Genomic DNA, 17,494 nt, shown 5'->3' with positions numbered 1-17,494 from the left:
CCTTTCCCACTAATATGCTATACGTTTTGCCAAGTTGCCGTCTTTGATTTGACTCCCCATAGAGAATTGGGGACCTCAGGCAGCAGAAAGAAGCAACAATGTCTTGATTAATGCAGCACGATATCCTCCTTCAAAACGGTTTTTATTCATTTTGATAACTTAACAGTACATATGGTCAGGCTTGTAATTCCGCAGAATTCCAACCACACTAATGTTAATAAACGTCTCCAGCATCTGCTGATGAACTACTGCTTAAGTGTAACAATTCATAACTTTGTGTCATTAGTGGCGTATGGTGGCTATCACCATTTCAGCGTGGCAATAAACCCCAACATTCAAGACCTCCTGATTAAAGAATCTCAATTAAGTCCATGACATATTTTCCATTGATAACCGATATTAGTGAACTTCCAGGGGCAACTACGACCTGTGTATACAACCTTCTCTGCTATCTTACACAAGGCATCAAATCCAGATGATCCACTATTTGGCAGTATCTCACCATTCCAATGAGTTTGTTTTCCTTCAGTAGTGCACAATCGCCCCATATTCTGATAAATGATGGAGAGGTGGCAGCAAGATGTCCTTTATTTTATTTGGGTATAGTAGCTTTGGTCGTTCACCCATCTCCTGACTTGAAAGCTTGAGTCACTGTTATGTGGTAGTGTTCCCATAACTCTACTTTAATTATTAGAAATTAACAGTTTTTGTTGCAGAATGGGTAAATTAATGTAGGAGAAACCTTTTCCCACAGAGGTGCAAAAATGTTGCTTAACAGAATTACTTCTTTGTATCATTGAAAATATGTACATAGTTGTAAGACCTTCCCTGTTGATCACTTCAGATTTCTCGAGATTCCCAGAATAGTAGTCTAAAGAGGGTAGATTCCAGTTCAGTATCAGTCATGCTTTATTTGGCTATTTTTAATGATTCCGTTTCTCAGAATTGGCCTTTGTCGGCAATATTCCTGTCTGAATTTACTAGCTTAGAAATATGCTGCTTGCGCTTGGCTGAAGGCCACGTCTGGAGCATCCCCCGTCAACTCAACAAAGGAGGAAGCTCCACCTATTGCCCTTTCTGACCAAACAGTGTTGGTAAACCTAGCAGTGGGGATCAGCAGCGTGCAACTGTGCCTAGCTTGAGAGCCGTGTTCCCACCAGCTACTCTTCATCAACTACGTCCCCATGTATCTTGGTGGTGGTCTTGGATCAAGATGTCCTTAGAAAGCCTGCCTGCGACTTAGAACTAGGCTCGAGTGCTAGGTCTTCCAGCCCATGGGTCCCTTAGTCTCCTGTCCATCCTCCAGGAGATTCACACTAATATTTCTGAAGAGAAGTTCTTTTTTCCTGCCAGCAGCTGGAGCCTAGAGGCATGCCTTCAGAGTCTGTCTCTCTCTCTCTCTCCCTCTCTCTCCCTCTCTCTCCCTCTCTCTCCCTCTCTCTCCCTCTCTCTCCCTCTCTCCCTCTCTCTCCCTCTCTCTCCCTCTCTCTCCCTCTCTCTCCCTCGCTCCCTCGCTCCCTCTCTCTCCCTCGCTCCCTCTCTCCCTCTCTCCCTCTCTCCCTCTCTCCCTCTCTCCCTCTCTCCCTCTCTCCCTCCCTCTCTCCCTCCCTCCCTCCCTCTCTCCCTCCCTCCCTCCCTCTCTCCCTCCCTCCTTCCCTCTCTCCCTCCTTCCCTCTCTCCCTCCCTCCCTCCCTCCCTCTCTCGCTCTCCCTCCTACCATGACCTTTGACCTCAAATTCTTTCCTGGCAAACTTAATACACTTTACCACATGGATTCATGAGCATACTAACTGTGATAGCCATGATGTAGGTTACGCTTTGGTCCTTCGAGATACACCACCTTAAGACAAAGTCTGTAGGCTTGCTCTATGTATGTGGTCTCACATGATGCTCCATGCATATTGCAGCCTGTGATTCCTACGCCCCTGCCTGACCTCCCCCTGGTACCTGGTTCAGCCACTCTGACTAATGCCCAGGTTTGCGTTCTCACACAAACACAAGTCCCAAGAGACTTCCTAGTTCAACTTGCATCACACACATATATACTAAATGTATCCAGGTCCAATCCTGCATATCTATATACTTCTGCAAGAAGTCATATATGTATGCAATATTAAATTCACACCTTTCTACGGCTGCAACATTTTACACTACTATGTTCCTTCTCACAGTTGGACAAACACAAATTCATATGTGATCCATCCGGTCAGCCACACATTGGTTCGTGCATTGAATCACGTGGTGGCTCTATGGTCCATCTTCCCACACTCTGTGGGGTATCTGAAATGGAAACTAGGAGTCCAGCATGTGGCACCGCAAATGGCTTTGCTGTAAATATTTGAAGGGTTCCACAGGGTCCGTAATTGTGGTCCGGTCTGTGCAAGTCACACAGCCTCAGCTGACATTCTGTGTAGGCATTTGCAAGCTCCCACGCTGTACTCCCTCTCAGTTACCCAGCGCGCGTACTTAGCAAACACTCCACCCTTTTTGGGTTGACTTTCCCCATGAAATTTTGGAAGATTAATCAATGACAGGTGGATAAGCACACTTCCTAGAAAAGGAATAGGGGCCTGAGCCTGGAACTTTAACAATTCCATACTTTTTTGGTAGCATTCCTGTCCATATATTATCATTTTTAGCCTCATCAGCTGAACACTTTCCGACTATATTATCTGCACCTATGCCTGATAATGTTTCTTGGGTATTCACGCAAGAAGTAACCATCGACCTCTGCATCACCACAAAGGCACCCTTCTTGTGGCCCCAGAGAAATATGGCCACTTAATCCCTGGTTGAGCCTGGGATTTTTAACTGGTTTTGTACATCTTTTAGGTTCCCTTCCTTAGATCCACTTACGAATATGAAACCGTATATCACCACATTGAGCAATTTCTGTTATTTTCCAAGTTCTCTTTTTGCTTTGTTCTTCTTTCCTCCCCTTCTTGCTTTCTTTGTTTAGTCCTGAAAATGGGAGAAGAGGCGGAAGCAAGTGTTTCCAAAGGTGTGCCTCCAAAGATGTACCTGCACCACAGCTTAGAGCTGCACGCCTGCTTATGCTGGCACAGTGCATGTTTATTTATTTATTTATTTATTTCTTTTCAAAGTTTTATATAGCGCGAACCAGACTCTTGCGAGTATCAGAGCGCTTTACATGGCAAGTAGAAATATATACAGAGTATATTACGATATAGTGAATCGCGCAATAAGGAAGTGCTAGATAAGTCTAGAACAAGAAAGGCAGTGCGATGTTAATGCAAAATGGCAAAGATAAGGACGCATATAAGCGAAGAAAAGCAAGTAATAAAGTACAGTGAATAGATAAAGCGTTCATGTGAATTGAGCCATGAGGATAGCTTTAACTTCTCTTTTGAAGGAAGCCGAGGAACGCTTCATTCTAGTTTCACTGGGCAGGGCATTCCATATCCTTGGAGCCATACCGGAGAAGGACGGGTTAAACGTCTTTAAACGTTTTTTTCTTGGCAAATCCTTGAGGTTGTAGGAGAAGTCTTGGCACTCCTGGAAGCTCTGCTGCCCGCTGAGAGCACCAGTTTCTGAGCTAGGTATAGTGGGGTGTTGTGGTAGAGAGCCTTGTGTGTCATACAAGCGATTTTTAAATGAATTCTGGCTTCAAACGGTAGCCAGTTGAGGGCTCTCAAGTCTGGGGATATATGGGCATTTCTCTTAGAGCCTGTGATGAGTCTCGCAGCAGAGTTGATCGTGGCTCTTAGCAGGGCTGTCGATGAACTCGGGAGTCCACATAGGGTTACTGCTCCGTATTCTAAGCGAGGGATAACTAAGGCCTGAATAGCTTGTTTGAAATCGTAGACGGGCAGATAGGGTTTCAGTTTTCTCAGGGTCCTTAGGTGGAAGTTGGCTCCCTTTGTTGAGGCGCTGATGTGTTTCAGCATCTTGAGATTACTGTCCAGCGTTACCCCCAGAGATTTTGCTGAGACGACTATGATTGGTTGTTAATTGAGAGATGTTAGGTGCTTCTTCCAGTCTGTGATAGAGTTTTGTTAGGGGGCGATTACAAGGAATTCCGTTTTGAGGGAGTTAAGTTTCAAGTGGTTTTCGGCCAGCCAGATTTGGTTTTTTTTGTAGTGTGGAGTTGAGTGATTTGATGTCTTCCAGAGAGTGAATTTTGATGTAGATTTGGGTATCGTCAGCGTACATGTGGAATTGTATTTTGGAGAGGCTGAGATGATCAGTGAGGGGTTCCATGAAAAGGTTGAAAAGGGAGGGAGAGCGGGAGGAGCCTTGAGGAACCCCCAGAGTGACAGACGAGGGGAAGGACAAGGATTGGTTGACCTTGAATCTTTGGGATCTGTTTTGGAGGAAGGCGGCGAACCAGTTGAATACACTTCCAGATAAACCCATTCTATGTTTCAAGAGATTCAGCAGGTTGTCGTGTTTGACGGTGTCAAAAGCTGATGACAGGTCGAGTAGGATTAACAGACATTTTGGTCGAGGATTTTTAGAGCGTCATCTACTACATGTGTCATGGCTGATTCTGTGCTGTGACCTGCTCTGAAACCAGATTGAAATTGGTTCAGCAAGTTGAAAAGATCAATGTGACAGTTCAGTTGTATGTTAACGCATTTTTCCAGGAGTTTAGCTAACATAGGGATGTTGGAGATCGGGCAATAGGTATTAGGGTCAGTGGTATCCGCTGTGGGTTTCTTTAGGATAGGCGAGACCTGCCCTGTTTTCAAGGTGTCTGGAATGGATCCTTGCAGAAGGGAAGTATTAATGATCTTTGTCCAGAGGGGAAGTAAGAGAGAAGTGAAGTCTTTTAAGTAGTTAGCCGGGAGCGGGTCAGTGAAGTGATTGGATGGTTTCAGCGCGTTAAGCGTTTTTAGTATGGTATCTTCATTGTAAGTGTTGAAGTGGGACCATGATGCATTGTTTTTTAGTTTAAAAAGTGGGAGATCATTGGCTGGGGCATCAGCAAGGGACAGTGATGGGCTCTCTTTCAGGTCCGAGATGGATATAACGTCCTTGAGTAGGTCTGATTTAATGGATTCTGTCTTAAAGGCGAAGAAGGTTGAGGTGAAATCGGATGTTGGTCTTGTGGCACTCTTGGTCCTTCCCAGTAGAGAGCAGCTCTATAACGGAGAAGGCTGCTACTCTAAGGAGGCTGGTCTGTATGAGGTTTGACTGTTATGTAGTGTGCACAGCGTCAGCCTCTGCTAGCAACGCCCTGTACCACACAGCCCCACCCAGCACCTGCTTAGATAAGGCTATTGAGGAAGGAGCCCAACCACAAGGGTCGGTTGAAACTACACCACCTAGGTTCTTCCGTGGGTGCTTAGTCCATGATTTGCATTTGTACTCTTCCTTTACAATGGATGGAATTGTGGTGTTTTCTACTCCTGTATTTCCATGTTAATTTGCATTTGGTATTTTCAAAACTTGGATTTACGCTTATAAATTTATTTGTGCACAGATAATATTCAGGAGGGTTATGTAATGCCACCTATGAGCAAATCAGCTTCCCGTCGGATGGTAGTGATGGACATGCCAGTGTAGGACAGTGAATGGGGTGATGGGTACCTGCCCAGGTAGATGAACACCTGCCGGCTTGCAGGTTTGTGTGTGTTCAAAACCTGTTATAGGCTTACTCCACCGTTGGCTCTGATTGGAGATTTAGCCATTCAAGGCAGAACTAGGTGCATATCCAGGGTAGGAATGGAAAGGGAACACTCACAAAGTTCTTGGGGGTGTATGGAGAGGGGTTTCTTCGCGGGAAACATTTGTGTTCAATTGGAGAAAGAAAGTTGCAAAGTGTACATGCAAGTTTAATTAACATTTACCAATATATAAATGTACACCTGTTACATTTAGGCATGTGTAACTGCCTATGCATGTGGGTACTGGAAAAACGCATCATCTCTTCCTGAAAATCTTTCTCAATTCCAAAAGTCTGACATTTACGGCGAACATAGGCATATTATTTCCTACAAAAGTACTTTCCAACGTTTTTTGTAGGAGTCAGTTCCACAATTCTTCCTTATGTGACTCAGTTGCAGCACTGTTTTTTGGAAGAGTGGTGCATTTAGAGAGATTGGGATGAGCCTGAGCAGTAAATTCATAAATAAGTTTGTTTCAGAACCAACCCTGATTTGTTAATTATGTTTTTTTTCTAGATGACCGCGCATCCGATTCCAGTAGCCAAGGACCTGGTAAGTTGCCTTTTTAAAAGCTATAGAATAAATATTTTTTTTTAATGCCGTTTGAAGCACAGTTCTACCAATACCCACTCACTATATTTTAGGATCTGTTTAACCTTGGAAAGATACTCATTTGGCCGTGTAAAAAGGCTGCTTGTTTGCAGTAGTTTCTGTCCTGCTTGAAAAACACGAGTCGAGCAAGTGATGCAGTGTGTATGCAGTTTTTTGAATCCCCTCCTGGTCCCCGCCACCTTATATCTGTTTTCTTGAGTTTAGAACAGAGCACAACTATTTGCTTTTGCATCTGGGACTGATCGCTTTGATTGAGCCGCGGGTATTTCAATAACTATTTATTTCCTGTTGTCTCTGCCTGTTTGCTCACCATGACGATTTGCGTCGTGCCCGTGCGGCTTAAATGTTTGCAGCCTGTGAGTGAATAGACAAGAATCTTTTTTTAACCACGACGAAGGCCCCACAGGACGTTCCAATCTGTGACTGTGGGCAGAATAATCTCCTGAGCTGTATAGTGTAAGCATTCTGGCTGTTAGGAAATACATGACTCGCAAAACGTGGAAAGGGCGATGGAGTCTCGATGCTTGTTGTTCTTTGAGGATCGTCTAAAGGTGCAGTGCATCCTTCTTGCTCTAGTAGGGCGATTGGGTGGCTGTTGGTAATTAGAGAAACTTTTTTCAAGGAGTATGCATGGGTGATATTTAGATCGTCTGCTGTGTCTGACAGCCTCAAAATGGCTGCAAGAGACAGAAACTGCCTTCTTTGATCTGGAAAAATCTATTCCAGGCATGACATAATCTAACTTGTGGCGCATCTTCTCCTCCCTGCCCAGTACGTCTCCAGACGTATGTGGTTTCCACTTTCAGCTGGGTTATAACAGCATTTCTATATGTATGTATTGTATTGTAACTGCATTTATATAGCGCATGCTACCCCTGAGGAGGCGTTGAAGCACTTTTTCGGCGAGTAGCACGCTACTCCGGGACTCATAAAGGATTAGTGTTGAATTACTATTGTGAAATATGAAAGTAATTTAAGTGGTGGATAGGTTAGTCAGTTATTTGGATTTGGGAGGATACCAGAAGGATAGAAGAGGACAAAAGGTTGGTATTTATATAGCGTTTGTTAACCCTAATGGTGTGTTAATGCACTTTTTTTTGGGCGAGTAGCACGCTACTCCGGAAACCCATAAAGGATTACTGGTGAATTAGTGTGGTGAAATATGAAAGTCATTTGAGTGGTGGATATTAGTCAGTTATTTGGAGTGAGAAGGATAGCAGAGGGATAGAAAGGGAAGAAAGGTGTGCATTCATATAATACCTGTTACCCCTGAAGGGTGTTGGAAGCGCTTTTCTGGCGAGTAGCACACTACTCCGGAACCCATAAAGGATTAGTGTTGAAAATTAGTATAGTGAAATATGAAGTAATTTGAGTGGTGGATATGGATAGAGAAGGGTAGGTGGCGGGATAGAAGAGGGAAAGAGGTTTATATTTATATATCGCTTGTTCCCCCTGATGGGGTTTTGAAGCTCTTTTTTGGCGAGTAGCACGCTACTCTGGAACCCATAGGATTATTGTTGAATTATTATAGTGAAATATTGCCTATAAAAATTATAGGCAAGTATGTACTGTTACAAAGTGAGGGAAACATTCACAAACAAGAAAACAAACTCCCTAAACCTCCCTCTAGAAACCAGTTTGTGTTTTCGTGTCTCGGTTAAACATGCAGGCGGTTGGGGCACACAAGGGGCCTTTGAATGGCAATGCACTGGAAATGCTAATGTGTTGACAGTTGGGTGAGAAGAAGAGACGTGTTCCTTTATACCTTTCAGGCTTCGGTATGTGTGCATAGAATTCCTCCAGCAGGTGAGCCCAATCCAACAATATTGGCTTCTTACAGAGCCCTCTATATTCTTCTCGCCTAAGTGCCTCACCCTCCGCGGCTGCCCAATGTAAAGCAACCTTCCCCCAAGCCCCCTCCATAGGAGCTCGATGTGACTTCCAGCATTGTCTTAACATTCTTTTAGCCAATGTAACGAAAGGTCAGTTAAGCGCATGAGCACTTTAGTTGTTTTAGGCAGTGGGTTCAGACCCAATATACAGTAGTGCAAGGATGACCAGGAATTGATTCCAGACAGGTGAGGGTGGCCCTCCGAGACTTTGCCCCAGAATTTTGACAGTGATGGGCACGACCAAATCATATGGATTAAGTCCGCATTGAGTATGTGACAACATGGGCATCCCGAAGAGGCCGCTAGGTACATAGTATGTAATTTGTGTGGCGTTAAATATGCTCTGTGGAATATTGAAAAGTGTATGAAACTTTGTGGCTCGCGTTCCTGTGAGCTGTTACCCATTCCTGGAGAAATTTCTTGTTGGGGATACTTTCTAACCTGTAGTTGTTCCTGATCTTGCAAGTAAGACCATTGTTTGCATACAGGGAAAGGAGTACTTCCTGACATCACTCCCAGCGCTTTTATGTGTAGGACTTAGAGCTGTAAGTAGGATACCAGGTCCCTCATGTATGATTTAAATAGTGCAGGTGGGGAAATATAATATCATCTTTAACCCTGAATTTAATCTTTTACTTAGTTGGCCGTTTACTCCAAAACACAATTGGTCTCTGGAGATGCCATTGTCTTTTATTCGCTGAAGAGTGTTGGTCATAGGTCAAACTCAGGAGGCTATGGAAGAAGAGTTTGTCTTAATTTCTGCAACAAGAATGAACTTGTGTCAATATAAACAATCAATATAGGGCTTCAAGGGACCCAATATCCTTTTGGACTTCTAAAAGTTAATTTCTCTCTTCACATTTGAACGACCTACCTGGGACCTCAATACAGCTACTGCCAATAAAGTACAATTTTGGGGTTTCCCTTGCAGATACCCTCATCCTTTTCAGGGTTGATACTGCTTCTTCCACTTATTGTCTTTTGCATTTTGTATGCTCAAGCTACTATTTCTATGTATGGAGGATTTCTTTAGCTGCCTTTCCGGATTGGATTGCGACCTTTAACATAGCCCTTTATTCACTTGTATGGACTTGTAACACTTGTTAGCAAGCAAGCCTCCCTACGTTCTTGTGTAGCTAAATAGGGCCTTGTTTTCTAGTTTGCCGGTGATGTCTGACTGACTGTCACTGCCCAACCAACTAGAGAGGTGGTTTGCATGCACTTTCCTCTAGAGCCTAAAATACACTACTATATTGTGGTTTGGGGCAATTCTACATGTTTTACAAGCATTGGCTGAGCACAGTAGATCTGAAGAATGGGCGAACATTTGGCAAGTCAGTTGGGCAAGCCAGCTTTTTTCAGTGAGAGCATAACTGGGGTTTCCATTCACTGTCTTGGAACCATGTCCTCACTTGGGGATACAGTCAAAAGCACCCTCATCTGTTTCATACCCTTTGAGTTGTAGTAATTATTTAAACGTTGTAGATGGCAGGATGTCATATTAAGCACCATAGATCGGACTAGCTGAGCACACATGTCTTATTTAAATACCATGCACCTTGCCCTATGAGCCATTGGGGCCCAACATAGGGGTAACTAATATAGCCTTATTGCCTGCTGTAGCGGGCTATATCGGCTATTAAATGCCTTTAACAAGGGAGCGGGACTTTAATAGCCGGTATAGCCCAGCTACAAAGGGCTATAAGGCTATTAGAACATTCTGCCCTCTAGTGGCAGAATGTTCTAATAGCCTTATAGCCCTTTGTAGCTGGGCTATACCAGCTATTAAAGTTTCGCTCCCTTGTTAAAGTCCCTCACCTCAGGCTCGGGCCTTTAACGCTGTAGCAGACCTTTAATAGCCGGTATAGCACCCTACGGCGGGCTATAAGGCTACATGAAAAGTAAAGCTAAGGCCTTGCAAAAAGATGTATTTTGCCAGGTGGAAATGGCACTTTAAAACTGCAATTCAGGCTGCAGAGGCAGGCTTGAGAAGTGTTTTACAGTGCTACTTTAGTTGGTGTCACAATGAGTGCTGGTGCCCACTTATATCATTTCATTTACAGACCCGGAGTACATGAATTACCATTTTCTAAGGAATACTAAATAAATTAAAGGTGCAAATTAGGTGTATGCCAATGTTACCATGTTTAAGGGAAAAAAATGCAAGCATTCCAACACTGTTTAGCAGGCGTAAAGTCCACAGAGTCCTAATTCCAACTAAAACGAGTTCAGTGAAAACAGGGGTGGGAAGGTAAAATGTCTGGGGGAATACCAAGCCAAGGATATCAGTTCTAACTGTATCTTTTATGATGTTTCTTGTCCTGAACTTAAATAGACTCTGTCTCATTAAAAGCCTACAAAAGCTCTTAAATGATAACTTCTATAAGAAATGTAAATAATAAATGTTAATTTTTTTTTTGCTAATGAACTTTATTAGTAACAGATAAATTCATTGGTAGCAGATCAAGCACCTTAATAAGATGAAGTACAATCAGGGTAAGCCAACAAAAAACATTGGAGGCCCAAATGGAGTGAGTGTGACATTCACATATTACTATGCATCTTCAAGATTTAGTCGGACCCCTCAGACAGGTAACAAATTGAACCATTTACCCCACACTTTGCTGCAGAGTTCAGGACAACTCCGGGCTTCAAAGAGGGGTTCCTCCTGTGCTCCGCACCAATCCACCCCTCTCCTCCGTTTCCGCACAGTCGACTACTTGGCCTGAGACCAGAGCGCTGCTATATCTCTCTTCACCACCGCCACTGCCGTCCCTAGGAAACGCTTATCCGCCCTGGAGCCGTCAAGGCCATCAAACACCCCCAAAAGGAAGCACATCGGGTAATGGGGAACCTCCCACCCGAGGGCCTGTGTAAGTTCGAGCTCCACCCCTCTCCAGAACAAATATGTTAAGTTTTAATGGTCTAATGTTGCTCAGATACCAACTTATCCAGTAGGAAAATGATGTGACTTGCCAACCAATAAATTGTCAGCGAAAACCATTAAAGCATCATTGTAGGTCTGCCTTTTATACTAGTGGTACTCTCTCTATTTGATAATCCTGTTTCGATTCAGACTAGCTAAAAAAAGTTCTTGTGATTAAGTTTAGTTAATCTTCCAGTTTTAAGGTGTATAGAGAGGTGTTCGAAGAGTGAATTGCAAGTGTTGTCTTTGTAACCTTTATTATGAGTCGGTTGAACACATCTTATGTATTTGCCCGCATCATCTTGATCTTAGGAATTTATATGTGTCAGTTGAGTACTTTATGATGAAATTGGTTTCAGAACATTTAAATTAGTGGTTATATTCTGTTTTATTAGGACCTCAAATAGGATAAGAAGTAGAGGGGTTACATTAACATTAATTCCAGAATTCAGTAGACAAATCAAATCTGATATCGAAGTATGATTATGGGACGATAATTGTTTTTACATCTCAGTATATATTTCCATGACTGTTGGCAATGCAATAACAAAGTAAAAAGGAACATATTAGATCAGGTGTTAGACATCATTCTTTTAGATCAGCTAAAGCCTATTGATGTGATAAATTACATTCGTATTGAAGAGCTGGTGTTTTACTGGCAATGTGATTTTGAACTTCAATGGTTGGTAATACCCATTTTTTGTATTTAAAGTTTGTTCAATTGTCAGGTCTTTATACTAATTAGAGCCAGTTTGTAACCTCATACTTTTTTAGACAATTGTTAAAGTTGCATTGTCTTATTGCAAGTAATTTTATATTTCTATAGTAAAATTCCTAGTATTACTATGTGATTTAATGCCTGTGTTCTTTGTTTAGCATGAAGTGGCAGTAGGGACTGATCCATCGTGCGGAGTGCAAGTGGCTAACCCAAAACTGAAATCCATAATGCTGAAACCTGAACTGCTCAGTGGGCATATTCCAGCAGGGCACATCCCTAAGCCCATAGTGTTGGCTGACTATATAGGGTAGGTATTATTATGTGAAGCGATGATTTCTGTAAAATTCTGCAGTTAGTCTTATATGTAAGGCTCCTAGTGTCCCGGTTCTACTGATTTTTACAGATAAATACAGATATAAAACAATATGTTTACTGTATGTGTTTACTTTTAAAAGCATAAAAATACAGAAAATTAGGCTTCTTTTAAGTGATGCTCCATGTTGTCTTAGATGAATTCCAGGCCCACAGCTTAATAGATAGAATGCATGGGAGTTAAAAAAAAGAGCATTAGATATCCTTAAAAATAGTATATATGTGAAGTTTAATGCTAATATTTACCTGTCTATGTATTATTTTGTTATATTTTGTTCCTTAATTTGCTAAAACTCGCCAGGTATCAAAGTATGAGTGCACGTTTATCTGTTAAGTACATGTGGAAATATACAAATGTGCACATAGTTTATTAAATAAACACAAAACAAATATGTCTAAATAGCAATAAGATGTCTCCAATATGCATAAAGACAGGGGGAAATGTTAAAAAATAAATACCATAAACCAGGAGCCCTACTTATATTACAACACCACAATAAAGAATCTGTCGATGGCTTACTTGCTCCTTTCACCACTCTGAACCCGTCCATTCTGAAGCACAATGCCCGGACTGGCCGTTGCGGGCACCGGGCAATCCCCTGGTGCGCCGCAAGGGTGGGGGCCGGTTTTGGGCCCTGGGGGCCGTTTTTGTTACAGGGCCATTTTTGCAGCATAGCTGCAAAATTGGCCCTGTAACAAAATCGGCCGAAAACCGGACCCGGTAAAGAGGTCGGCCGCACCCCCAGGGGGCCGGCCGAGCACTTTGCCAGGGCCAGTTTTGGTTCTCAGTCCGGCCCTGACAATACCTAGTCTATTTTTACCACACCGGCTTCCTTTTGAAATCTCTTCCAGTGCTGATTAGCTTCTCTGATATAGATGGATCGTTGATTTGCAGTAAAATCGAATGGTGTATAAGCAGGTTAGTTTGGTGGTCTGATCTGTTTATGAAAGTACCCCATCCAAGATGGTCACAAAGATGTTCTGCTGGCACCAACGTCGGAGTACTTCCTTGGAAGGAAGTTTGTTGACGTTGCAGGTAGAGTAAACTGTTCTAAAAAAGAAGCTGAAGCAGAGGAGCGTCTTCTTCTTCGTGTGCTTCATGTTGTATCCCTGTCATTGTGTGAAGTGGATTTCTGTGGCCTGTTGGGCAACTAGAGTTGCCAGTGAAGGTGATAGCCAGGATATTCTGTTTTCGGGGGGTTCGGTAGCTGGGTGTCTCACACCTACAAGATGTAAGGAAATTGGTGTCAGTGAGTACTGCATGGGTGTCAATGGGTAATGCACAAGTATGGACATGTACTCCTGGAATCTCTTTGCGTTTCTTTGCTTTCTTGTTGTCAATTTCCAATGTACCCATGTTTTAATCCTATCTTTTGTTGTGTGTTTGTGTCCATGTTTTGTCCTTGTACTCTCTCATGAGGTTTGTAGTGTGTCCTTGGCAGACAAGACTTAAAGTAAAACAACTTGGTCCAACCTCGAAGATTGCCTCCTATAATAGAGGTTGTGTGTTCCAATCTTTAAGGCCTCTCTCCTATTCTGACCACACAGTGCTAAGCTGCCAACAGTGTGAACATATCTCTTACTTACTTTGACCTTCACTTCTTTCATATGCCTTTTGTTGATCTCTGGTACAATGACTCATCCACTAGAAGCTGTAATTTAAAGCTTCAGACCTTCACTACCGTTCTAGTTTCACATGTAATTTTGAACTACATCCACTTCAGATTCACCTTCCTGACTCTTCAGTCACTGATGCCATTGGATCATGTGTCTACCAAAAAGCCACAAGATCACAAATTACTATTCTCTGTGACATCACTCCATTCCTTCGTTCAATCACCAACCCATGTCAAGAGACTCATTTCAACATGTTTCTGCCTATCAAAACTGCATCCTCAATTATCTCTTTAAAGTCATCTCTAGCCTTAAGATGAATGCTCATCAGCACTAGATAGATCAGTTATAGCTCACTCTTGCAGAACCCTGGGTCAATTAACTTCTCAACTTCTAGACATGCTCTTCATAATAGAAATGTTGCTTTCTCCTGCATTCTCATGTATCCAGACATCCTAGACAAGAGGGATGGGCCTTCTTCCATAAAGACAAATTTACATATAAAAACAAAGGAGTAGCTTTCATTCATAAAAGTTCAAGGGACTATGTAGCTACATCATCATCCTAATTTGCTGCATTTAAACTCAGTTTGATCTTTCTTTCTCTCTGTCGGACCCCATATTAATAGACATTGTTTTTATCCTGTTCACCGTGTGGCATCTCAGATTACCATGGTATAAGCCCCACTGCCCTCCTTGATCCAGCCCCAATTTCACAGAAAAACTCAGAGAGTTGACTGATAATGGTTATCATCTGTTTTTAACCTTGGAAAAGACCCATAAAGTGTTTACTATCCACATTTCTTTGCTTTTTAAAATCTTTGGTCCATCACTCTAAGACTTGGGGCTCTAAATATTACCCTTAAAAACTACTAAATGTAGTCTGTGCCCAACATCATCAATCATTTAGCTGCTTTCACTCTTGGCAGAGAGGCCTCTAAAACATGGTACTCTAAGGAAGGTAATCTTAGCAAAAATCTAAAGTTACAACTATAAAAAAAATTGGAGAACTATGAAATCAGATGGCTTCTGGTCCTCTGAGAATGCACATAGAAAGGCCTCATGATGTAAAACAGCTACTTAAAAAATAAGTTTGGGGACACAGGCAGCAGATCCAAAATTCTCTTTCAGACATGGTCGAAAAGGTAGCAAGGGAGATCATTTACCAAATGGTCATCCTTTCAAACTCTGGACACAGAGGACCTTGCAATATCATTATGACTATCAATTCATCAACTGTTTCAGATGAAGCTCTATCAGCAGCTGATTTCTCTCCCAGCTTCTCAAACTTGTAGATACATCATTGCCTGAAGGCAGCTTACCAACCACTTTAAATTTGGGACAAGTCACTCCAATACCTAAGAAATTGAACTTCGTTTAAAATTTCAGGCCGTGACAAAATGACCTTTAGAAAGCAAAGTCATTGAAAAGATGGTGACTGCTGAACTTACTACACACATCATAGCTATGAACTATCAACACTTGAACAAAGTACAGTCTAGCTTCATACCAAAACACAACACAAAACCAGGTACTGTCCACATCATTCTCAACCTCTGGGAGAAAAAAGACTTGTGTCTGTTAATGCTCATAGAACACATCAAAGGTGCTGGGAGGAAAGCTTACAATTTGTCTAACCACTGGCAATCACCCAGGTACCATTCCAACCTATCATTCTTTCGCTTATCAAGCCACCTCAGTTTGGACCCAGCCATGTGCAAATCAGTCTTGACCCTGCTCCTCATGGGAACAGTCCAGCCCAAACTGCCAGGCCAGGCCTACCCTGAACGAGAACACAAGCTATCCAGGACTGGACTTGTGTATATTAAATACTATATCTTTGAAGCAGCATTCTGTTAAAATGTTAATGAATTTATAAAGGCCAGTTGTATGATCCATGCCCCACTCACATTGATGAGGACTACTCATTTCAATTGGCTTGTCGCACTTAAAAATATAAATGTTCCACATATACCACATCATTAACTCCTGTACCTGGTGTTTTGCACAGGTTATCTGGAGGAGATGTTGCCCTCACATAGCTGGGTCAGCATATGTGGTTTGGCAACCCTGTGATTTTTTTTTGGGAGCTGTAGACAGTAATTCCACGAATCAGAACAGTTTGGGATGATAGCTTAGTGACTAGAAGTCTAACCAATGAAGAATGCTCTGATCATGAAGGATGGTTTTGATCTTTGTCCCCATTATAAATGCTTCGTCAGATCACCCCATTTGTCACACTCCTTCTTTGCTTTGCAGTTTACTTGTAAGTTAACTCTAACAGACTGACATTAATAAAATGAAAAACTAGAAAGTGAAAACATTTAAAGAACAGACCTGCCCTGATCCTATTTTTGAGAATGCCTAAGTATTTCTCTTGGATCTTTACAAGAAAGAGCACTGATACAGACTGTTATAATTGGTACCAAAACACAGATTCTCCAGTATTGGGGTGTCTTTCATAGATTTACATGCTTGTATATTCCCCGTCATCGAAGTGGGAGCCCCACGGTAAATAAAATAGTATTCCAAAACCATAGATACTTATAAGTACCAAGGTTAGCATTTACACATAGGAATACATTAGAAGGAAAAGAACACTTTTATAGCATATCCATGTCATTATGTTAGTCCAAACTACAGCCAATCAGGCGCAAGCACCCCTCTAGAACCTTCTCCTCAGAGGCTCAGGCCCTCAGATTTTCTACCGCACGTCGTGTGAAGGGAGTCTCCCTGAGCTCTGCTCAGTTTTCAAATTCTTTCTGGATTTCTACAGTTTTCTGGGATGTCTTCAAGTAATAAGTCTTTGTTTTGACCATGTGCTTCTTGTGGGAAATTGCGGCTCTTCTCAGAGGACCCTCACAAGAAGTGTATTTACTGCCTCTATCCAGAGCATGAGGTAGGAAAATGTTAAATTTGCAGGACTCTCTCAACCAAGACCCTTAAGGACAGGGAAGGGCGTCTCCTCCTGTGGTTGCAGAGGTTGAAGGATAAGGATTCACCTCTTTCTGATGCAGAAAGCCTTGCGTCAGGTGTGTCTAGAGCCACTTCTAAACGTAGCAGTGTGCAGGATTTGCCATCTCCTTTCCTAAAGAAGAGGAAACTTCAACTCCAGAAGGCTCCTGCTGTGTCTCCACCTCCTCCTGCTGCGCCTACGCCCCCGAGATCTGACACTCAGTCGTCCACGGCTCCTTCTATGCATGTTTCCACTAAAAAACGTGCTAAATCGTCGACGGGAGCGTCGACGACGAAATCTGCCGCCTCTAGCTCTCTGATGACGACGACTTGTGCTAGCGGGTTGTCGACGGCGGCTGCGTCGACGATGGTGTGTGTGAGCTTCAAATCTGTCTCGTCGGCGATTCCAATCTCCCCGTCGACGTTTAAAAAGGGAGTCTCGTCGACATCAAAATCTTTGTCGATGCTTGCTGTGAAGAGATGTCGGCGGGTGCTCCGTCGACGACGGCTGTTTCGTCGGCGGCTCCGTCGACGGTGGCTCCGTCGACGGCAGCTTCGTCGACGGCTGTGGTCTTGCCGTCGACTGCTTCGTCGACGGTGGTTGTCCCGTCGGCGGTGTTACTGTCATCGACGTCTACCTTCGCATCATTGCCTCTTGTGCCAATTTCTTCATCTGGTTCTGGGGCTCCTGCTGTTGACCCTCTGCACCAACGTCGACATGTGCCTTTGGTTCAGCTTCCGATTCCACGTCACTCTCAGCCTCCGTCACCTCTTTT

At 42.9% G+C, this 17,494-nt stretch overlaps 1 protein-coding gene across 2 annotated transcripts in view; it reads left to right on the top strand.

Moving 5' to 3' along the window:
- MARVELD2 (MARVEL domain containing 2) overlaps window positions 1–17,494 on the top strand; it is a 230,160-nt gene that overhangs the window by 124,375 nt on the left and 88,291 nt on the right. For both annotated transcript variants that reach the window (XM_078675302.1, XM_078675301.1), the window contains exons 3-4: window positions 6,147–6,182; window positions 11,937–12,085. In XM_078675302.1, coding sequence (XP_078531428.1) covers window positions 6,147–6,182; window positions 11,937–12,085 — 185 coding nt within the window. The remainder of the gene's footprint in view (window positions 1–6,146; window positions 6,183–11,936; window positions 12,086–17,494) is intronic.

The sequence above is a fragment of the Lissotriton helveticus genome, chromosome 2_1 (genome assembly GCF_964261635.1).
Source record: "Lissotriton helveticus chromosome 2_1, aLisHel1.1, whole genome shotgun sequence".
Lineage (NCBI taxonomy): Eukaryota > Metazoa > Chordata > Amphibia > Caudata > Salamandridae > Lissotriton > Lissotriton helveticus.
Note: the sequence above shows the minus strand (reverse complement) of the source record. Positions and strands in the feature narration are given on the sequence as shown.